At 40.5% G+C, this 24,365-nt stretch overlaps 1 protein-coding gene across 12 annotated transcripts in view; it reads left to right on the top strand.

Annotated features, from left to right (window-relative positions):
• Positions 1–24,365, top strand: part of ARHGEF9 (Cdc42 guanine nucleotide exchange factor 9) — a 228,719-nt gene that overhangs the window by 160,357 nt on the left and 43,997 nt on the right. For all 12 annotated transcript variants that reach the window (XM_059910557.1, XM_059910551.1, XM_059910560.1 and 9 more), the window contains one exon: positions 11,273–11,404. In XM_059910557.1, the coding sequence (XP_059766540.1) occupies positions 11,273–11,404 (132 nt within the window). The remainder of the gene's footprint in view (positions 1–11,272; positions 11,405–24,365) is intronic.

The raw sequence follows: 24,365 nt of genomic DNA, 5'->3' as shown, positions 1-24,365 counted from the left end.
TTCTTTCTTTCTTTTCTTTCTTTCTTTCTTTCTTTCTTTCTTTCTTCCTTCCTTCCTTCCTTCCTTCCTTTCTTTTTTTTCTCCCTTTTCTTCTAGCCCTGTGGCTGAAAGAGTCTAGGTACTCCAGCCACATGTCAGTCCTGTGCCTCTGAGGAGGGAGAGCTGAGTTCAGGACACTGGTCCACCAGAGACCTCCTAGCTCCACATAATATCAAACAGCAAAAACTCTCCCAGAGATCTCCATCTCAATGCTAAGACCCAGCTCCACTCAATGACCAGCAAGCTACAGTGCTGGACAACCTATGCCAAACAACAAGCAAGACAGGAACACAACCCCACCTGATAGCAAACAGGCTGCCTAAAGTCATGATAAGGTCAAAACGCCCCAAAACACACCACTGGACATTGTCCCGCCCACCAAAAGACAAGATCCAGTCTCATCCACCAGAACACAGGCACTAGACCCTTACCAGGAAGCCTAAACAACTCACTAAACCAACCGTAGCCACTGGGCACAGACAACAAAAACAGTGGGAACTACGAACCCGCAGCCTGCAAAAAGGAGACCCCAAGCACAGTAAGTTAAGCAAAATGAAAAGACAGGGAAAAACACAGCAGACGAAGGAGCAAGGTAAAAACCCACCAGACCAAACAAATGAGGAGGAAATAGGCAACCTACCTGAAAAAGAATTCAGCATAATGATAGTAAAGATGATCCAAAATCTTGGGAAAAGAATGGAGAAAATACAAGAAACGTTTAACAGGGACCTAGAAGAACTGAAGAGCAAACAATGATGAGCAACACAATAAATGAAATAAAAAATTCTCTAGAAGGAGTCAGTAGCAGAATAACTGAGGCAGAAGAACGGATAAGTGACCTGGAAGATGAAAGAGTGGAAATAACTACTGCAGAGCAGAATAAAGAAAAAAGAATGAAAAGAATTGAGGACAGTCTCAGAGATCTCTGGGACAACATTACCACACCAACATTCGAATTATAGGGGTCACAGAAGAAGAAGAGAAAAGGAACAGGACTAAGAAGATATTTGAAGAGACTATAGTTGAAAACTTCCCTAATATGGGAAATGAAATAGCCAATCAAGTCCAGGAAGCACATAGAGTCTGATACAGGATAAATTCAAGGAGAAACATGCCAACACACATATTAATCAAACTATCAAAAATTAAATACAGGGAAAAATATTAAAAGCAGCAAGGCAAAAACAACAAATAACATACAAGGGAATCCCCATAAAGTTAACAGCTGATTTTTCAGCAGAAATGCTGCAAGCCAGAAGGGAGTGGCAGGACATATTTAAAGTGATGAAAGGGAAAAACCTACAACTAAGATTACACAGCAAGAATATCACTCAGATTTGAAGGAGAAATTAAAAACTTTACAGACAAGCAAAACTTAAGAGAATTCAGCACCAGCAAACCAAATTTACAACAAATGCTGAAGGAAATTCTCTAGGCAAGAAACAAAAGGGAAGGGAAAAAAATACAATAACAAACCCCAAACAATTAAGAAAATGTTATTAGGAACATACATATCGATAACTACCTTAAATGTAAATGCATTAAATGCTCCAAACAAAAGACATAGACTGGCTGAATGGATACAAAAATAAGACCCGTGTATATGCTGTCTACAAGAGACCCACTTCAGACCTAGGGACCCATACAGACAATAAGTGAGAGGATGGAAAAAAATATTCCATGTAAATGGAAATCAAAAGAAAGCTGGAGTAGCAATTCTCATATCAGACAAAATAGACTTTAAAATAAAGACTGTTACAAGAGACAAAGAAGGACACTACATAATGATCCAGGGATCATTCCAAAAAGAAGATATAACAACTGTAAATATTGATGCACCCAACATAGGAGCACCTCAATACATAAAGCAAATGCTAACAGCCATAAAACCAGAAATCGACAGTAACACAATCATACTAGGGGACGTTAACACCCCACTTTCACCAATGGACATATCATAGAAAATGAAAATTAATAGGGAAACACAAACTTTAAATGATACACTAAACAAGACGGACTTAACTGATATTTATAGGGCATTCCAACCAAAAACAACAGAATACACTTTCTTATCAAAAGCTCATGGAACATTCTCCAGGATAGATCATATCTTGGGTCACAAATCAAGCCTAGATAAAGTTAAGAAAATTGAAATTGTATCAAGTATCTTTTCCAACCACAATGCTATAAGACTAAATATTAATTACAGGTTAACAAAACCTATAAAAAATACAAACACATGGAGGCTAAACAATACATTACTAAATAACCAAGAGATCACTGAAGAAATCAAAGACGATATCAAAAAATACCTAGAAACAAATGACAATGAAAACACAATGACCCAAAACTTTTGGGATGCAGCAAAAGCAGTTCTAAGACGGAAGCTCATAGCAATACAATCCTACCTCAAGAAACAAGGAACATCTCAAATAAACAACCTAACCTTACACATAAAGCAATTAGAGAAAGAAAAACAAAAAACCCTCAAAGATAGCAGAAGGAAAGAAATCATAAAGATCAGGTCAGAAATAAATGAAGAAGAAATGAAGGAAATGATAGCAAATATCAGTAAAACTAAAAGCTGGTTCTTTGAGAAGATAAACAAAATTTATAATCCATTAGCCAGACTCATCAAGAAAAAAAGGTAGAAGACTCAAATCAACAGAATTACAAATGAAAAAGGAGAAGTAACAACTGACACTGCAGAAATACAAAAGATCATGAGAGATTACTACAAGCAACTAAATGCCAATAAAATGGACAACCAGGAAGATATGGAAAATTTCTTAGACAAGTGCAACCTTCTGAGCCTGAACCAGGAAGAAATTGAAAATATAAGCAGACCAATCACGAGCACTGAAATTGAGATGGTGGTTAAAAATCTTCCAACAAACAAAAGCCCAGGATCAGATGGCTTCACAGGCAAATTCTATCAAACATTTAGAGAAGAGCTAACACCTATCTTTGTCAAATTCTTCCAAAATATAGCAGACAGAGGAACGCTCCCAAAGTCACCCTGATACCAAAACCAGACAAAGATGTCACAAAGAAAAAGAATTCAGGCCAATATCACTGATGAATATATGTGCAAAAATTCTCAACAAAATACTAGCAAACAGAATCCAACAGCACATTAAAAAGATCATACACCATGATCAAGTGGGGTTGACCCCAGGAAGGCAAGGATTCTTCAATACACACAAATCAATCAATGTAATAAACTGTATTAAAAATTTGAAGGAGAAAAACCATATGATCATCTCAATAGATGCAGAAAAAGCTTTTCACAAAATTCAACACCCATTTATGATAAAAACCTTCCAGAAAGTAGGCATATAGGGAACTTACCTCAACATAATAAAGGCCATATATGACAAACCCACAGCCAACATCATTCTCAATGGTGAAACACTGAAACCATTTCCTCTAAGATCAGGAACAAGACAAGCTTTTCCACTCTCACCACTGTTATTCAACATAGTTTTTGAAGTTTTAGCCACAGCAATCAGAAGAAAAACAAATAAAAGGAATTCAAATCTGAAAAGAAGAAGTAAAGCTGTCACTGTTTGCAGATGACATGATACTATATAGAGAGAATCCTAAAGATGCTACTTGAAAACTACTAGAGCTAATCAATGAACTTGGTAAAGTAGCAGGATACAAAATTAATGCACAGAAATCTTTTGCATTCCTATACACTAATGATGAAAACTCTGAAAGATAAATTTAGGAAACACTCCCATTTACCATAGTATCAAAAATAATAAATACCTAGGAATAAACCTACCTAAGGAAACTGAAGAGTTGTATGCAGAAAACTATAAGATACTGATGAAAGAAATTAAAGATGATACAAACAGATGGAGAGATATACCATGTTCTTGGATTGGAACAATCAATATTGTGAAAATGACTATACTACCCAAAGCAATCTACAGATTCAATGCAGTCCCTATGAACCTACCAGTGGCATTTTTCACAGAAGTAGGACAAAAATATTCTCAATTTGTATGGAAACACAAAAGACCCTGAATAGCCAAAGCAATCTTGAGAAAGAAAAATGGAGCTGGGGGAATCAGGCTCCCTGACTTCAGACAATCCTACAAAGCTACACTAATCAAGACAGCACAGTACTGGCCCCAAAACAGAAATATAGATCAATAGAACAGGATAGAAAGCCAGAGGTAAACCCATCACCTATGGTCACCTAATTTTTGATAAAGGGGGCAAGAATATACAGTGGAGAAAAGACAGCCTCTTCAATAAGTGGTGCTGGGAAAACTGGACAGCTACATGTAAAAGAATGAAATTACAGCACTCCCTAACACCATACACAAAAATAAACTCAAAATGGATTAAAGACCTAAATGTAAGAGCAGACACTATAAAACTCTTAGTGGAAAGCATAGGCAGAACACTCTATGACATAAATCACAGCAAGATCCTTCTTGACCCACCTCCTACAGAAATGGAAATAAAAACAAAAATAAACAAATGGGACCTAATGAAACTTAAAAGCTTTTGCACATCAAAGGAATCCATAAACAAGACGAAAAGACAACCCTCAGAATGGGAGAAAATATTTGCAAATGAAGCAACAGACAAAGGATCACTCTCCAAAACTTACAAGCAGCTCATGCAACTCAATATCAAAAAAACAAACAACCCAATCCAAGAATGGGCAGAAGACCTAAATAGACATTTCTGCAAAAAAAAAAACAGATTGCCAACAAACATATGAAAGAATGCTCAATATCACTAATCATTAGAGAAATGCAAATCAAAACTACAATGAGGTATCACCTCACACCAGTCAGAATGGCCATCATCAAAAATTCTACAAACAATAACTGCTGGAGAGGGTGTGGAGAAAAGGGAACCCTCTTGCACTTTGGTGGGAATGTAAATTGATACAGCCACTATGGAGAACAGTATGGAGGTTCCTTAAAAAACTAAAAAGAGAACTACCTTATGACACAGCAATCCCACTACTAGGCATATACCCTAAGAAAACCATAATTCCAAAATAGTCATGTACCACAATGTTCATTGCAGCTCTATTTACAATAGCCAGGGCATGGAAGCAACCTAAGTGTCCATCGACAGATGAATGGATAAAGAAGATGTGGTACATACATACAATGGAATATTACTCAGCCATAAAAAACCGAAATTGAGTTATTTGTAGTGAGGTGGATGGACCTAGAGTCTGTCATACAGAGTGAAGTAAGTCAGAAAGAGAAAAACAAATACCGTATCCTAACACATATGTATGGAAACCAAAAAAAGAAGAAAAGTTGTTCTGACGAACCTAGGGACAGGGCAGGAATAAAGACGCAGACGTAGAAGATGGACTGAGGACACGGGGAGGGGGATGGGTAAGCTGGGACGAAGTGAGAGAGTGGCATTGACATATATACACTACCAAATGTAAAGTAGATAGCTAGTGGGAAGCAGCCACATAGCACAGGGAGATTAGCTCAGTGATTTGTGACCACCTAGAGGGGTCGGATAGGGACGGTGTGAGCCAGACGCAAGAGGGAGGAGATATGGGGATATATATATATATATATATATATATATATATATATATATATATATATATGTATAGCTAATTCACTTTTTTATACAGCAGAAACTAACGCACCATTGTAAAGGAATTATACTCCAATAAAGATGTTTTTTAAAAAATAATTTAAATTAAATTAAAAAAAACCAACAAGAATCATAGAAGAAACCTTCAGAACTTAATCTCCCTTGAAGAGGAATTAAGAAAGAGGGTCGAGAGTTGGTAGCACACCAGCAATTGGAGCCTGCTCAGTAAATCAGAGCATTTTGCTAGAGAGCAGGAGATCTTCTATTATAGCCACACCTGACCAGCCCTCAGCTTATTCAATGAACATTTTGGATTTATTTGCCCACCTCCAGTTTCCATCCCTGTTCCATGCCAGCCTATGTGGACTAGAGTTCATGGAGGCCCCCTGCTCTGCTCTACCCCCTAGGGCTTCTAAAAAATCAGTGGATGAGTGAAAGTATCACCTATACCTCTAAATAATAATAAGTACCTTCAATCAGCTTAGGGGAGCATCAGGAAGAAGAACCTGTTCTCACGAATTGCAGTTTCTAGGAAATATCTAATTTCTCTGATGCTGATGTTTGGTTATGCTATCACTTTGCTACCCTTCACATGCATTAGATCCACTTGAAGGGAAGGGGAAGGAACATATCCCTGACAGCTTCTTTTTTTTTTTTCCATTCTTTAATTGTTCTTTATTTTTGCAAGATTTTTTAAACAGAGTATAATTGCTTTACAATGGTGTGTTAGTTTCTGTGTATAACAAAGTGAATCAGCTATATGAATACATATATCCACATATCCCCACCCTCTTGTGTCTCCCTCCCACCCACCCTATCCCTCCCTTCTAGGTGGTCACAAAGCACCGAGCTGATCTCCCTGTGCGATGCAGCTGCTTCCCACTAGCTATGTATTTTACATTTGGTAGTGTATATATGTCAGTGCTAGTGTCTCACTTTGTCCCAGCTTATCCTTCCCCCTCCCTATGTCCTCAAGTCCATTCTCTACATCTGCTTCTTTATTCCTGTCCTGCCCGTAGGTTCATCAGAACCATTTTGGTTTTTTTTTTTAGATTCCATATATATGTGTTAGCATATGGAATTTATTTTCCTCTTTCTGACTTACTTCACTCTGTATGACAGACTCTAGGTCCATCCACCTCACTACAAATAACTCAATTTCATTTCTTCTTATGGATGAGTAATATTCCATTGTATATATGTGCCACATCTTGTTTATCCATTCATCTGTCCATGGACACTTAGGTTGCTTCCATGTCTTGGCTATTGTAAATAGTGCTGCAATGAACATTGTGGTACATGACTATTTTGGAATTATGGTTTTCTCAGGGTATATGCCCAGGAGGGGGATTGCTGTGTCATATGGTAGTTCTCTTTTTAGTTTTTTAAGGAACCTCCATACTGTTCTCCATAGTGGCTGTATCAATTTACATTCCCACCAACAGTGCAAGAGGGTTCCCTTTTCTCCACACCCTCTCCAGCATTTATTGTTTGTAGAATTTTTGATGATGGCCATTCTGACTGGTGTGAGTTGATACCTCATTGTAGTTTTGATTTGCATTTCTCTAATGATTAGTGATGTTGAGCATTCTTTCATGTGTTTGTTGGCAATGTGTATATCTTCTTTGGAGAAATGTCTATTTAGGTCTTCTGCCCATTCTTGGATTGAGTTGTTTGTTTTTTTGATATTGAGTTGCATGAGCTGCTTGTAAGTTTTGGAGAGTGATCCTTTGTCTGTTGCTTCATTTGCAAATATTTTCTCCCATTCTGAGGGTTGTCTTTTCGTCTTGTTTATGGTTTCTTTTGATGTGCAAAAGCTTTTAAGTTTCATTAGGTCCCATTTGTTTATTTTTGTTTTTATTTCCATTTCTGTAGGAGGTGGGTCAAAAAGTATCTTGCTGTGATTTATGTCATAGAGTGTTCTGCCTATGTTTTCCTCTAAGAGTTTTATAGTGTCTGCTCTTACATTTAGGTCTTTAATCCATTTTGAGTTTATTTTTGTGTATGGTGTTAGGAAGTGTTCTAATTTCATTCTTTTACATGTAGCTTTATCCCTGACAGCTTCTTTTATATCTTTTTTTTTTTTCTGGAGATTTTTACCAGGATCCCAAGTTTGCAGCTCATGTTTGAGAACTTGATTGTGTGTGGTTGTGATTTCCTCCTCATAGCACCCCTCCCCCATAGCCTGGTTGTAAAATACTCAATAGCATGTTCCAGTTTACCATTGGACATTTGAATCCAAAGAAGTTGGAAGAAACACAAAAGCCCAACGTGATGGCGGCAGCAAAAACATCTTTTTAAAACTAAATTGCTTGATGAGGCATACTCTTTGGACCAGGAGATCAAATATGGAGGGATGGATTTGTTATTTCCCTGCCTTCCTCCTAGCAGGCAGAATTGAATATGAACTCTGAGAAGGATAGCATTTCCCTTGTCCTCTCCCTTGACGTGCTCAGGGCACAACCCCACATCAGATAATCAGCCTATAATTAGAATGAGGTGCTGGGCATTGGGATATTGAAATGAATGAGATGTAGCCTTGGCTATCCAGTGAGGGAAAGTATGTCCCAGGCAGAGGAAACAGTGTGAGCAAAATTCTGGAAGAATGGAAGAGAACAGAAGGCATGTGGAGGAGGGGGAGGTGGGAAGAGATTGTACTTGAGGGGTCAAGGCAAAGAACTGTGTAGTGCAGTGGGGCAGAGAGGGCAAAGTCTGATTGCTCTAAACTCTGAGAGGTCCCTCTCCCTTACATGAGCTTATTTGGTGTTCTCAAGCAGCCATGTGATTTGAGCCAAACAGGAACCTTTGTATTAGCCCCATTGTCTAAATGAGGAAACAGATTGTGATTAAGCTACTTCCGAAGGAAGTGAGCTGGCAGCAGCACTGGGCCCAGAACTGAAGCCTTTGAGGTTCTTACCTTAGAAATCTTCCAAGGCAGCTGCTTGTTCCACTAAGGGATTATTATTTTGCTGTTGTTTGATGGTTTAGAGCATGAACTTTTGAGCGACTCTCTCCTGGATTCTGCCACTTTCGGCATATTACTTCCAATTTCTCTGACCCTGGTTTGGGGACAAATAACACTACATCCCTTATTGGGTTGTGAGTATTAATGGGAATATGTGGCACAGGATTTAGGGTACACAGTAATATTCAAGGTAATAACTATCACTATATGAAGCTTACAGTGCGATGTGTACTTTTGTAAACACTTTATATATGTTAACTTATATAATCCTTACAACAGCCAAATGAGGTTGGTAATGTTATTATCATCATTTTAAAGATGAGGAAACTGAGGAACAGAGATGAGTTAACTGACAACAATCAGCTTGGTGAGCATAGAGGTGTATTTTTTCAAGTTTTTTTTTTTTTTCTTTGTAGAGTGGCACCAAGTGACATTTATGGCAGGTACTTAAAACAGAATTGATAGAATTGGGTTGCTTCTAGCTGGTACAGTGTGTAGACCAGATGCCACTGAGTAGTCCTCCTGGTCTGATCATTCTCAGCTTAGCAAGTTGTGCCTTTAAAAGTCATCCTGGCCATCTTTGTATAGCATTGGCCCCTTTTATAGCATTCTTTCACTTCATACATATTCAAAATGGACTGTAGTACATCTTCCTGGCCTTCCTCAAGGTGGGGAATGGCCGACTGGTACCACGTTCAGCTTCCCATCCCTCCAACAGGAAAACCTTGCATGACCCCCACACTCTGAGGGATTCTTCTCCTAGCCCTGGGCCTCCAGAGGTTCTGTGCTAGTATGTGGGCCCCTCAAGGAGGAGTGTTTACCAAAGTTCCAGGGAACACCTGAGGTGTAGTCTGGAGTCACACTAGTATTTCTGAGCTTTCTTACTTTTTTTTCTTAACATCTTTATTGGAGTATAATTGCTTTACAGTGGTGTGTTAGTTTCTGCTTTATAACAAAGTGAATCAGCTATACATATACATATATCCCCATATCTCCTCCCTCTTGCGTCTCCCTCCCACCCTCCCTATCCCACCCCTCTAGGTGGTCACAAAGCACCGAGCTGATCTCCCTGTGCTATGCGGCTGCTTCCCACTAGCTATCTATTTTACATTTGGTAGTGTATATATGTCCGTGCCACTCTCTCACTTCATCCCAGCTTACCCTTCCCTCTCCTTGTGTCCTCAAGTTGAGCTTTCTTTTTGAGGTTGTATTATTAGAAAATATTTCCATTGAGCTCCCCTTTTTCTTCCCATCCCTTAGACTGAAAAAAAAGTGATATGCTCAAGAATACGATTTCCTGCTACCCTTCTCTTTGGGCCACTGCCCTGCCTAGACTGTTTACCTCTGATTGTTTCTGGGGAGATGCGGGAACCCCCATCTCTAAATTTGACTTGAAGCTTTTCAGTACAAGGCTGAGATCTTAGCATTAGTGTGTCAGGGCTAAGACCTTAGAGGTCATCCTCACATACCTCATTTAACAGCTGGAAAACTGAGACCCAGAGAGAGGAAGGGACTGACCCTCCAGTGACTTTTTGGCCTAGAGACAGTATAACATAGTGGCAAAAGTGAGCACACTCTCTGGATCTGCAAACTTGGGGTTGGATTGTGGATCTTTGGCTAACTAGCTGGGTGGCTGTGGCTGATCACTTGACCTCTTTGTACCTCAGACTATAAAGATGACAGCAAGACTATCTACCTACCAGGGCTACTGTGATGCTCAGAAGAGACAGAGTGAAAGTATGTAGCACAATGTCTGATCCCTGTAGGTGCTCAATAAGTATTAATTCTCCTGAGTCAGGGGGCCAATTCTTTTTGTCCCCATGGTTTGCCTTGCATTCCATGAGTTCTGAGCACACCTATATTAGACTCCTCTGCTGAGATGTAAGCTCTTCGAGAACAGGGCCAAGTCTGGCTTGGCATCTGACATACAACCCCACATATCAGAGTTCCCATAAATAAGAGGCCCTTGGAAACTCTGTAGAATAGAATTAGCTAAGTGTTAGGTATTTTTGGTGTGTGTGTCTGATTCTACATAGCAAGAAAGATAAGCAAGTTATTCAGGCTTTCTGGATAATAGACCAAGGTGATGACATTTCCTGTTTAATCAGTAAATTTTAATGAACTGAGAAAGGAAGGAAAAACAATTTTAAGAGGGTGAATGGATTCTCTTTCTCTCCTTCAAACATCATCTCTTTCTTGTCCTTCCCTGTCTTGTTTTACTTGTCTGGGAAGCAGAGAGACTTCTAGCACCTGCTCAGGCTTTACTCTTCAGGTACAAGAAAGAGACTAAAAGTCTAGAACTGGGATGAAAGATTGGGGCAGAAAGAGAGATTTAGAGAAAAAGAGAGAGGGAGAATAAGAGAGACAGACAGATAGACACCTCATGGCAGCTGGTGCCTCTAGGGCCAGAGAGCAACTGGCAAATAAGGACTATAGCAGTCCTGGGTAGTGGGGCTCATTTGGCCTCAGGGTAAACAAGAGTATGGGTCTTTATAGCTCATGGAGCCTTTCAGGGATTCCCAGAGGTCCCTCCCTCCATCCTTTCTTCCTCACCAGGCCCTTTCTGTCCTCCTCCTGTCCCAGCCTATGCCCAGCTCTAGGTGCCTCCAGGCAAGTGAAGGGGCCATCCCTCCTGCCTGGCTGCCTCTCACTATCACATGTCCTTCCCAGGGCGAGGACATCCTAGACAGGAGCTCGGAGCTGATCTACACTGGGGAGATGGCGTGGATCTATCAGCCCTACGGCCGCAACCAGCAGCGGGTCTTCTTCCTGTTTGACCACCAGATGGTCCTCTGCAAGAAGGTAACCCCACCCCTTTCTTCCCTGAGGGAGATGGGCACCCCAGGGGGTACCAGACCCTTCCTCTCCATCATCTCCAGTTCCCAACAAAGTGGGCTAACCCTGCTGGGCAAAAACAAGACAAGATATTGGCAGCAATTCCATATCAGGATCACTGGTATGGCATGAATATCACAAGCAGGGCTGGCTTATGGGCAGTGAAATTCTGAAACTGGTAAAGTTTGTGTTGATATCTTTTATACACTCTTCCCTCCTGCCCTTCATGGCGATCTTTCTCACTCTTTTCGACCCAGAGCTGATAGCCTGCTGATTTGCACCAGTTGCTAAAAATATTGAAATATTTCTATCCCAGTTGGTGAATAAGTGGCTTCCCTGAGCACCTCCCCCCATTTCTACTCTAATGGCTTTGACCATCTGGCCCCTTACTGCCCTAGGAACCAACAAGGGACCTACTTTACTCTTACAGGTAAGATACCTTACCTTTGTGATACAGGAATTTTCCCTGTTCCCCTACCCATTTCCTATACAAGTTGTATCACATTCCTATAACTCTCAACTGTGCTCTTCATTACCCTCCCTTCTCTGTAATCCATTTGAGAAAAGGTCTTGCTGTTGTGATTAACTCAGCATGAGTGTTTGTTTCTTGGTATCTTCTCCTTGGCAGGTAGGAGGATGGCATATGTTCTCAGCCTGATTCCTCCTGGTGGTATACTGTTTCCTCCACCTCCTCCCTTAGGATAGGAAGTTCAGATCACTTTTAGCTCCAGGGACTGGCTGGGAAGAATTTGGGACCAGGGAAAGTAAAAGAGGAGGGGAAAACCAAAGAGTGCTTAAAGTGACTTTTTAAATTCACCATCCTACCCTTGGCTCTTTTTCCATAATCCAGTCCCTTTGTTCTCTTCCTCACCAAGTAGCAGATACCTCTGAAAGGGAATACTAAATCATGAAGCACTAGGTTAAACACTGTCATCTTTTCCAGCCTGGAACAGGAACCACACATTTGTTTTTAAGCCCCCTGTTCTCTGTGTATGCCACATCTTGCATTAAATCTCTGGCTATTTGCCTTTGACAGTGGATTGAGGGAACAAATTGAGTTTCAAGTCGAACTGCCTCAATGTTTGGGAATAAACTTTAAGTGCCAGCTCTGGAACTGATAGCTGTCTAGCTAATGGAGAAAATTACTGCCTTGGTCTGGACCTGGCCCTGGAAGAGAGAACTTGTATGAATCTGGAACTTGGCCAAACACTCAGCCCTCTTATTATCTACCCCCAACTCTTCCTTAGACTTCCATCAAATCAGGAGGCAGAATTTTTGAGGGTTAACTTACATAGCCAAGGAAATTCTCAGCATATCAGTCATGTCACCAATAGGCATGTGCTCATTCTTCCCACTGAGGCATGTTTACACTCAGAACAACCAGTTGTAGAGAGACACAGAAAATACATTAGAAAGCTAGTTTATTTTAGCGTTGCCCACCACTCACACCCTGTTAATTTAAGCATCTGTCAGCAAAGGCTGAGATTACTTTAAGGAAAATGTGAAACTCAGCTCTGCAAAACAGTAGCTATAGGAGACAGGGCCAGGAGCCAGAACACAAAATAGTGAGGCAAAGGCTAGAAATAAAGGGAAGAAACAACATGGACAGTGAGCTAAGTTTAGGAGCCAGGGGACAGCAGAAAACTAAAATGGAATGAGAGTCAGCTCCAGGCCAGCTAGTAGAAGCCAGTGATTAAGGAGAAACCAGAAGCTAAGCCAGCCAAGCTGGCAGGATGGGGGTAGCAGGCAACAAGGATGACAAAAACAAGAGAAACCTTGAAGTTAGCATAGCTTTCTTCCAATGGGAGCCTTCTTGTTCTAGCAAGAACCATGGCCTCCCCTTCCAGAAAAAAGCTATCCACATACCTGGGCCTTCTTGACTCTGGTTTCTCAGAGCATGAGCAGCTACAGTTTGATTTTTCAAAGCCCCTTAAAACTATATCTGATGTTTGTGTTGAGGCTATGGTTGAGGATTTCTATTTGGTACCTGAAATAGGCCTTTCTATTCAGCAATAGGGAGTAAACTTTTGAGAAATGACCATGGCGCCAAAATAAGGTATAGAAAGATACAATGTCTTTGGTCTGCTGGGTGGTTGAGGGACCTCTTGCCATTGCTATAAAAGCCTTTCCTCTTGAGGTAGAGCTGGAAGAAATGGAGAAAGCTTCCTGGAGATGAAGAATCCTTTGGCAAAGGAAATCTACAAAGGAAAAGGGCCAGGACTAGAGCTGGGCGAGTAAGGCACTCACCTCAGGCAAAGTTAAAAAGGAGGCCCCAAAACACAGTAATCCTTTTTTTTTTTTTTTTTTTTTTTACTTTTATTTATTTATTTATTTTTTTAAACATCTTTATTGAAGTATAATTGCCTTACAACGGTGTGTTAGCTTCTGCTTTATAACAAAGTGAATCAGTTATACATATACATTATGTTCCCATTTCTCTTCCCTCTTGGATCTCCCTCCCTCCCACCCTCCCCATCCCACCCCTCTAGGTGGTCACAAAGCACCGAGCTGATCTTCCTGTGCTATGTGGCTGCTTCCCACTAGCTATCTATTTTACATTTGGTAGTGTATATATGTCCATGACACTCTCTTACCCTGTCACATCCCACCCCACCCCCTCCCCATATCCTCAAGTCCACTCTCTAGTAGGTCTGTGTCTTTATTCCCGTCTTGCCACTAGGTTCTTCATAGCCTTTTTTTTTTTTCCTTAGATTCCGTATATATGTGTTAGCATACTGTGTTTGTTTTTCTCTTTCTGACTTACTTCACTCTGTATGACAGACTCTAACTCCATCCACCTCATTACAAATACCTCCATTTCATGTCTTTTTATGGCTGAGTAATATTCCATTGTATATATGTGCCACATCTTCTTTATCCATTCATCTGTCGATGGACATTTAGGTTGCTTCCATGTCCTGGCTATTGTAAATAGAGCTGCAATGAACATTGTGGTACATGACACTTTTTGACCTATGGTTTTCTCAGGGTATATGCCCAGTAGTGGGATTGCTGGGTGGTATGGTAGTTCTATTTGTAGTTTTTTAAGGAACCTCCAAACTGTTCTCCATAGTGGCTGTATCAATTTACATTCCCACCAACAGTGCAAGAGAGTTCCCTTTCCTCCACACCCTCTCCAGCATTTATTGTTTCTAGATTTTTTGATGATGGCCATTCTGACCGGTGTGAGATGATATCTCCTTGTAGTTTTGATTTGCATTTCTCTAATGATTAATGATGTTGAGCATTCTTTCATGTGTCTGTAGGCCATATGTATATCTTCTTTGGAGAAATGTCTATTTAGGTCTTCTGCCCATTTTTGGATTGGGTTGTTCGTTTTTTTGTTATTGAGCTGCATGAGCTGCTTGTAAATCTTGGAGACTAATCCTTTGTCAGTTGCTTCATTTGCAAATATTTTCTCCCATTCTGATGGTTGTCTTTTGGTCTTGTTTATGGTTTCCTTTGCTGTGCAAAAGCTTTTAAGTTTCATTAGGTCCCATTTGTTTATTTGTGTTCTTATTTCCATTTCTCTGGGAGCTGGGTCAAAAAGAATCTTGCTGTGATATATGTCATAGAGTGTTCTGCCTATGTTTTCCTCTAAGAGTTTGATAGTGTCTGGCCTTACACTGAGGTCTTTAATCCATTTTGAGTTTATTTTTGTGCCTGGTGTCAGGGAGTGTTCTAATTTCATACTTTTACATGTACCTGTCCAATTTTCCCAGCACCACTTATTGAAGAGGCTGTCTTTTCTCCACTGTATATGCTTGCCTCCTTTATCAAAGATAAGGTGACCGTATGTGTGTGGGTTTATCTCTGGGCTTTCTATCCTGTTCCATTGATCTATATTTCTGTTTTTGTGGCAGTACCAAACTGTCTTGATTACTGAAGCTTTGTAATATATTCTGAAGTCAGGGAGCCTGATTCCCCCAGCTCCATTTTTCGTTCTCAAGATTGCTTTGGCTATTCGGGGTCTTTTGTGTTTCCATACAAATTGTGAAATTTTTTGTTCTAGTTCTGTGAAAAATGCCAGTGGTAGTTTGATAGGGATTGCATTGAATCTGTAGATTGCTTTGGGTAGTAGAGTCATTTTCATAATGTTGATTCTTCCAATCCAGGAACATGGTATATCTCTCCATCCATTTGTATAACCTTTAATTTCTTTCATCAGTGTCTTATAATTTTCTGCATACAGGTCTTTTGTCTCCTTAGGTAGGTTTATTCCTAGATATTTTATTCTTTTTGTTGCAATGGTAAACGGGAGTGTTTTCTTAATTTCACTTTCAGATTTTTCGTCATTAGTGTATAGAAATGCAAGAGATTTCTGTGCATTAATTTTGTATCCTGCTACTTTACCAAATTCATTGATTAGCTCTAGTAGTTTTCTGGTAGCATCTTTAGGATTCTCTATGTATAGTATCATGTCATCTGCAAATAGTGACAGCTTTACTTCTTCTTTTCCGATTTGGATTCCTTTTATTTCTTTGTCTTCTCTGATTGCTGTGGCTAACACTTCCAAAACTATGTTGAATAATAGTGGTGAGAGTGGGCAACCTTGTCTTGCTCCTGATCTTAGTGGAAATGGTTTCAGTTTTTCACCATTGAGGACAATGTTGGCTGTGGGTTTGTCATATATGGCCTTTATTATGTTGAGGAAAGTTCCCTCTATGCCTACTTTCTGCAGGGCTTTTATCATAAATGGGTGTTGAATTTTGTCGAAAGCTTTCTCTGCATCTATTGAGATGATCATATGGTTTTTCTCCTTCAATTTGTTAATATGGTGTATCACATTGATTGATTTGCGTATATTGAAGAATCCTTGCATTCCTGGGATAAACCCCACTTGATCATGGTGTATGATCCTTTTAATGTGCTGTTGGATTCTGTTTGCTAGTATTTTGTTGAGGATTTTTGCATCTATGTTCATCAGTGATATTGGCCTGTAGTTTTCTTTCTTTGTGATATCTTTGTCTGGTTTTGGTATCAGGGTGATGGTGGCCTCGTAGAATGAGTTTGGGAGTGTTCCTCCCTCTGCAATATTTTGGAAGAGTTTGAGAAGGATAGGTGTTAGCTCTTCTCTAAATGTTTGATAGAATTCACCTGTGAAGCCATCTGGTCCTGGGCTTTTGTTTGTTGGAAGCTTTTTAATCACAGTTTCAATTTCAGTGCTTGTGATTGGTCTGTTCATATTTTCTGTTTCTTCCTGGTTCAATCTCGGCAGTTTGTGCATTTCTAAGAATCTGTCCATTTCTTCCAGGTTGTCCATTTTATTGGCATAGAGTTGCTTGTAGTAATCTCTCATGATCTTTTGTATTTCTGCAGTGTCAGTGGTTACTTCTCCTTTTTTATTTCTAATTCTATTGATTTGAGTCTTCTCCCTTTTTCTCTTGATGAGTCTGGCTAATGGTTTATCAATTTTATTTATCTTCTCAAAGAACCAGCTTTTAGTTTCATTGATTTTTGCTATTGTTTCCTTCATTTATTTTTCATTTATTTCTGACCTGATCTTTATAATTTCTTTCCTTCTGCTAGCTTTGGGGTTTTTTTGTTCTTCTTTCTCTAATTGCTTTAGGTGCAAGGTTAGGTTGTTTATTCGAGATGTTTCCTGTTTCTTGAGGTAGGCTTGTATTGCTATAAACTTCCCTCTTATCACTGCTTTTGCTGCGTCCCATAGGTTTTGGGTCGTCATATCTCCATTGTCATTTGTTTCTAGGTATTTTTTGATTTCCCCTTTGATTTCTTCAGTGATCACTTCGTTATTAAGTAGTGTATTGTGTAGCCTCCATGTGTTTGTATTTTTTACAGATCTTTTCCTGTAATTGATATCTAGTCTCATAGCATTGTGGTCGGAAAAGATACTTGATACTATTTCAATTTTCTTAAATTTACCAAGGCTTGATTTGTGACCCAAGATATGATCTATCCTGGAGAATGTTCCATGAGCACTTGAGAAAAATGTGTATTCTGTTGTTTTTGGGTGGAATGTCCTATAAATATCAATTAAATCCATCTTGTTTAATGTATCATTTAAAGCTTGTGTTTCCTTATTTATTTTCATCTTGGATGATCTGTCCATTGGTGAAAGTGGGGTGTTAAAGTCCCCTACTATGATTGTGTTGCTGTCGATTTCCCCTTTTATGGCTGTTAGTATTTGCCTTATGTATTGAGGTGCTCCTATGTTGGGTGCATAAATATTTACAATTGTTATACCTTCCTCTTGGATCGATCCCTTGATCATTATATAGTGTCCTTCTTTGTCTCTTGTAATAGTCTTCATTTTAAAGTCTATTTTGTCTGATATGAGAATTGCTACTCCAGCTTTCTTTTGATTTCCATTTGCATGGAATATCTTTTTCCATCCCCTCACTTTCAGTCTGTATGTGTCTCTAGGTCTGAAGTGGGTCTCTTGTAGACAGCATATATATGGGTCTTGTTTTTGTATCCATTCAGCCAGCCTGTGTCTTTTGGTGGGAGCATTTAATCCATTTACATTCAAGGTAATTATCAATATGTATGTTCCTATTCCCATTTTCTTAAATGTTTTGGGTTTGTTATTGTAGGTGTTTTCCTTCTCTTGTGTTTCTTGCCTAGAGAAGTTCCTTTAGCATTTGTTGTAAAGCTGGTTTGGTGGTGCTGAACTCTCTCAGCTTTTGCTTGTCTGTAAAGTTTTTAAGTTCTCCATCACATATGAATGAGATCCTTGCTGGGTAGAGTAATCTTGGTTGTAGGTTCTTCTCCTTCATCACTTTAAGTATATCCTGCCACTCCCTTCTGGCTTGCAGAGTTTCTGCTGAAAGATCAGATGTTAACCTTATGGGGATTCCCTTGTGTGTTATTTGTTTTTTTTTTCCCCTTGCTGCCTTTAATATGTTTTCCTTATATTTAATTTTTGACAGTTTGATTAATATGTGTCTTGGCGTGTTTCTCCTTGGGTTTATCCTGTATGGGACTCTCTGTGCTTCCAGGACTTGATTAACTATTTCCTTTCCCATATTAGGGAAGTTTTCAACTATAATCTCTTCAAATATTTTCTCAGTCCCTTTCTTTTTCTCTTCTTCTTCTGGGACCCCTATAATTCGAATGTTGGTGCGTTTAATGTTGTCCCAGAGGTCTCTGAGACTGTCCTCAGTTCTTTTCATTCTTTTTTCTTTATCCTGCTCTGCAATAGTTAATTCCACCATTTTATCTTCCAGATCACTTATCCTTTCTTCTGCCTCAGTTATTCTGCTATTGATCCCCTCTAGAGTATTTTTAATTTCATTTATTGTGTTTTTCATCATTGCTTGGTTCCTCTTTAGTTCTTCTACATCCTTGTTAAATGTTTCTTGCATTTTGTCTATTCTATTTCCAAGATTTTGGATCATCCTTACTATCATTATTCTGAATTCTTTTTCAGGTAGACTACCTATTTCCTCTTCATTTGTTAAGTCTAGTGTATTTTGACCTTGCTCCTTCATCTGCTGTGTGTTTTTCTGTCGTCTCATTTTGCTTATCTTACTGTGTTTGTGGTCTCCTTTTCACAGGCTGCAGGTTCGTAGTTCCCATTGTTTTTGGTATCTGTCCCCAGTGGCTAAGGTTGGTTCAGTGGGTTGTGTAGGCTTCCTGGTGGAGGGAACTAGTGCCTGAGCTCTGGTGGATGAGGCTGGATCTTGTCTTTCTGGTGTGCACGTCCACGTCTGGTGGTGTATTTTGGGGTGTCTGTGGCCTTATTATGATTTTAGGCAGCCTCTCTGCTAATGGATGGGGCTGTGTTCCTGTCTTGCTAGTTGTTTGGCATAGGGTGTCCAGCACTGTAGCTTGCTGGTCATTGAGTGATGCTGGGTCTTGATGTTGAGATGGAGATGTCTGAGAGATTTTTGCCGTTTGGTATTACGTGGAGCTGGGAGGTCTCTTGTGAACCAGTGTCCTGAAGTTGGCTCTCCCACCTCTGAGGTACGGCCCTGATGCCTGGCTGAAGCACCAAGAGCCTTTCGTCCACATGGCTCAAAGTAAAAGGGACAAAAAATAGAAAGAAAGAAAGAAAGAAAGAGGCTATAATATAGTGAAGTAAAATAAAGCTATTATAAAGCAAAGCTATACAAACAAAATCTCACCCAGAAGCATATACATATACACTCACAAAAAAAAAGGAAAAGGGGAAAAATTAATATATCCTGCTCCCAAAGTCCACCTCCTGAATTTGGGATGATTCGTTGTCTATTCAGGTATTCAACAGATGCAGGCACATCAAGTTTTTTGTGGAGTTTTAATCTGCTGCTTCTGAGGCTGCTGGGAGAGATTTCCCCTCCTCGTCTCTGTTCGCACAGCTCCTGGGGATCAGCTTTGGATTTGGACCCGCCTCTGCGTGTAGGTCACCTGAGGGCGTCTGTTCCCCACCCAGACAGGACGGGGTTAAAGGAGCAGCTGCTTCGGGGGCTCTGGCTCACCCAGGCCGCGGGGAGGGAGGGGTACAGTGGAGGCGGGGTGAGCCTGCGGCGTCAGAGGCTGGCGTGACGTTGCACCAGCCTGAGGTGCACAGTGCGTTCTCCCGGGGAAGTTGTCCCTGGATCACGGGACGCTGGCAGTGGCGGGCTGCACGGGCTCCCAGGAGGGGCGGTGTGGAGAGTGACCTGTGCTCGCACACAGGCTTTTTGGAGGCGGCAGCAGCAGCCCCAGCGTCTCACGCCCGTCTCTTGGGTCCGCGCTGATAGCCGCGGCTCGCGCCAGTCTCTGGAGTTCGTTTAGGCGGCGCTCTGAATCCCCTCTCCTTGCGCGCCGCGAAACAAAGAGGCAAGAAAAAGTCTCTTGCCTCTTCGGCAGCTGCAGACTTTTTCCCGGTCTCCCTCCCAGCCAGCTGTGGTGCGCTAACCCCTTCAGGCTGTGTTCACGCCGCCAACCCCAGTCCTCTCCCTGCGATCCAACCGAAGCCCGAGCCTCCGCTCCCAGCCCCCGCCCGCCCCGGCGGGTGAGCAGACAAGCCTCTCGGGCTGGTGAGCGCTGCTCGGCGCCGAGCCTCTGTGCGGGAATCTCTCCGTTTTTTCCTCTGCGCCCCTGTTGCTGTGGGATCCGCGCTGTTAGCCGAGGCTCGCGCCCGTCTCTGAAGTTCGTTTAGGCGGCGCTCTGAATCCCCTCTCCTCGCGCACCAGGAAACAGGGAAGAAAAAGTCTCTTGCCTCTTCGGCAGCTGCAGACTTTTTCCCGGACTCCCTCCCGGCTAGCTGTGGTGCACTAACCCCTTGAGGCTGTGTTCACGCCGCCAACCCCAGTCCTCTCCCTGCAATACGACCGAAGCCCGAGCCTCAGCTCCCAGCCCCGCCCGCCCCGGCGGCTGAGCAGACAAGCCTCTAGGGCTGGTGAGTGCTGGTCAGCGCCGAGCCTCCGTGCGGGAAGTGCGGGAATCTCTCCGCTTTGCCGTCCGCACCCCTGTGGCTGCGCTCTCCTCCGTGGCTCCGAAGCTTCCCCCCTCTGCCACCCACAGTCTCTGCCTGCAAAGGGGCTTCCTAGTGCGTGGAAATCTTTCCTCCTTCACAGCTCCCTCCCACTGGTGCAGGTGCCGTCCCTATTCTTTTGTCTCTGTTATTTCTTTTTTCTTTTGCCCTACCCAAGTACGGGGGGAGTTTCTTGCCTTTTGGGAGGTCTGACGTTTTCTGCCAGCGTTCAGTGGGTGTTCTGTAGGAGCAGTTCCACGTGTAGATGTATTTCTACTGTATCTGTGGGAAGGAAGGTGATCTCCGCGTCTTACTCTTCCGCCATCTTCTCTCCTCCCCCCCACAGTAATCCTTTTTACAGGGAAGAAAGGGGACAAGAAAGCTACGTAATCAATTGTGGCTACATAAAGCTTTCTGATGAGTTCATATTTAAAAAGGAGGAGGAAACATGGGCCCATAGCAAGTGGATAGATATTCATATGTAATATTTTATATGTATAGGATATTTAATAGGCGTGACAAAGATTAGTTTCATGAATCTTACAATGAGTCAAAGTTAGTTTTTAAAGATTCTAGGACAATATCAATGATTTAAAAAGATCTTTTTAAAAAAAGAAGAAAAAAGAAGTGATAGTCTGACAACTCCCTTCTAGGGACAAATAATTTACTATTAACACAGGAACTTAAAACTTCTCTGTCAAGGGAAAAAGAGCATAAACCTGTTGAGGGGGAATTTAAACCTAAAGTATCTGAGGTTGTAAGAAAGCACTTCAGTGCTCTGAATTCATTCTTTCATGCTATAATTATTGAGCCCCTGCTCTGTGCCAGCAAGCTCTGCCTTCTTAGAGCTTGTAGACTAATGGAATTTAGGTGTAATGTAATTTAAAAATATATACATCACTGAGCAATGAAATAATACTCAGATGTCCCCAGCAGAATTGCTGTAGGTAAACTCAACAGAGTCATGAGTTACAGGAGATCTATGACAACACTATAGATGAGAAAATGTACCAATTTTCAAAATATAAAAGATTCTAGAAAATACAGATTGACAATAAAATAATAATGAATCAACATTTACTGTTCACCTCTATGATTCTGTTCTAAGGCCTTTACATTCATTAACTCAATTTAATCCTCACCACAAACCCATGACGTAAGTACTATTATTTTTCCCATTTTAAATATATGTAAAGTGAGGTACAGAGAAGTTATATAATTTGCCCAAGGTGATATTATATCTAGTGAGTGATGGAGCCAGGAATTACATCCAGGCAAGCTGACTCCGAATTCTTCATTAGTAACCTCTATGTCATTATTGCCATTGAGCATGTCAGAATTCTATAATAGATTTTTTTTTAACATCTTTATTGGAGTATAATTGCTTTACAATGGTGTGTTAGTTTCTGCTGTATAACAAAGTGAATCAGCTATATGTATACATATATCCCCATATGCCCTCCCTCTTGCATCTCCCTCCCACCCTCCCTATCCCACACTTCTAGGGGGACACAAAACACCGAGCTGATCTCCCTGTGCGATGCAGCTGATTCCCAGTAGCTATCTATTTTACATTTAGTAGTGTATATATGTCAATGCTACTCTCTCACTTCGTCCCAACTTACCCTTCCCACTCCCCGTGTCCTTAATTCAATTCTCTATGTCTGTGTCTTTATTCCTGTCCTGCCCCTAGGTTCTTCAGAATGGATTTTTTTTTTTTTATTCCACATATATGTGTTAGCCTACAGTATTTGTTTGCCTCCTTCTGACTTACTTCACTCTGTATGACGGTCTCTAAGTCCATCCAACTCACCAAAAATAACTCAATTTTGTTTCTTTCTATGGCTGAGTAATATGCCATTGTATATATGTGCCACATCTTCTTTATCCATTCATCTGTCGATGGACACTTACGTTGCTTCCATGTCCTGGCTATTGTAAATAGTGCTGCAATGAGCATTGTACTACATGACTCTTTTTGAATTATGGTCTTCTCAGGGTATATGCCCAGTAGTGGGATAGCTGGGTCATATGGTAGTAATATTTTCAGTTTTTTAAGGAACCTCCATACTGTTCTCCATAGTGGTTATATCAATTTACATTCCCACAAACAGTGCAAGAGGGTTGCCTTTTCTCTACACCCTCTCTAGAATTTATTGTTTGTAGATTTTTAGATAATGGCCATTCTGAATGGTGTGAGGTGATATCTCACTGTACTTTTGATTTGCATTTCTCTAATGATTAGCGATGTTGAGCATCCTTTCATATGTTTGTTGGCAATCTGCATATCTTCTTTGGAGAAATGTCTATTTAGGTCTTCTGCCCATTCTTGGATTGGGTTGTTTTTTTGATATTGAGCTGCATGAGCTGCTTGTATATTTTGGAGATTAATCCTTTGTCAGTTGCTTCATTTGCAAATATTTTCTCCCATTCTGAGGGTTGTCTTTTCATCTTTTTTACGGTTTCCTTTGCTGTGCAAAAGCTTTTAAGATTCATTAGGTCCCAGTTGTTTATTTTTATTTTTATTTCCATTTCTGTAGGACGTGGGTCAAAAAGGATCTTGCTGTGATTTATGTCATAGAGTGTTCTGCCTATGTTTTCCTCTAAGAGTTTTATAGTGTCTGCTCTTACATTTAGATCTTTAATCCATTTAGTGTTTATTTTTGTGTATGGTGTTACAGAGTGTTCGAATTTCATTATTTTACATGTAGCTGTCCAGTTTTCCCAGCATGACTTATTGAAGAGGCTGTCTTTTCTCCATTGTATATTCTTGCCTCCTTTATCAAAGATAAGGTGACCATATGTGCATGAGTTTATCTCTGGGCTTTCTATCCTGTTCCATTGATCTATATTTCTGTATTTGTGCCAGTACCATACTGTCTTGATCAGTGTAGCTTTGTAATATAGTCTGAAGCCAGGGAGCCTGATTCTTCCAGCACTGTTTTTCTTTCTCAATATTGCTTTGGCTATTTGGGGTCTTTTGTGTTTCCATACAAATTGAGAAATTTTTTGTTCCAGTTCTTTGAAAAATGCCATAGGTATTTTGATAGGGATTGAATTGAATCTGTAGATTGCTTTGGGTAGTATAATCGTTTTCACAATTTTGATTCTTCCAATCCAAGAACACGGTATATCTCTCCATCTGTTTGCATCATCTTTAATTTCTTTCAGCAATGTCTTATAGTTTTCTACATACAGGTCTTTTATCTCCTTAGGTAGGCTTATTCCTAGGTATCTTTTTTTTTGTTGCAGTGGGAAATGAGAGTGTTTCCTTAATTTCCCTTTCAGATTTTTCTTCATTAGTGTATATGAATGCAAAAGATTACTGTGCATTTATACTGTATCCTGCTACTTTACCAAATTCATTGACTAGCTCTAGTTGTTTTCTGGTAGCATCTTTAGGATTATCTATGTATAGCATCATGTCATCTGCAAACAGTGACAGTTTTAGTTCTTCTTTTCTGATTTGGATTACTTTTATTTCTTTTTCTTCTCTGATTGCTGTGGCTAAAACTTCCAAAACTA

The sequence above is a fragment of the Balaenoptera ricei genome, chromosome X (assembly GCF_028023285.1).
Source record: "Balaenoptera ricei isolate mBalRic1 chromosome X, mBalRic1.hap2, whole genome shotgun sequence".
Lineage (NCBI taxonomy): Eukaryota > Metazoa > Chordata > Mammalia > Artiodactyla > Balaenopteridae > Balaenoptera > Balaenoptera ricei.
The sequence above is the reverse complement of the archived record's forward strand: the minus strand, read 5'-3'. Positions and strand labels throughout refer to the sequence as shown.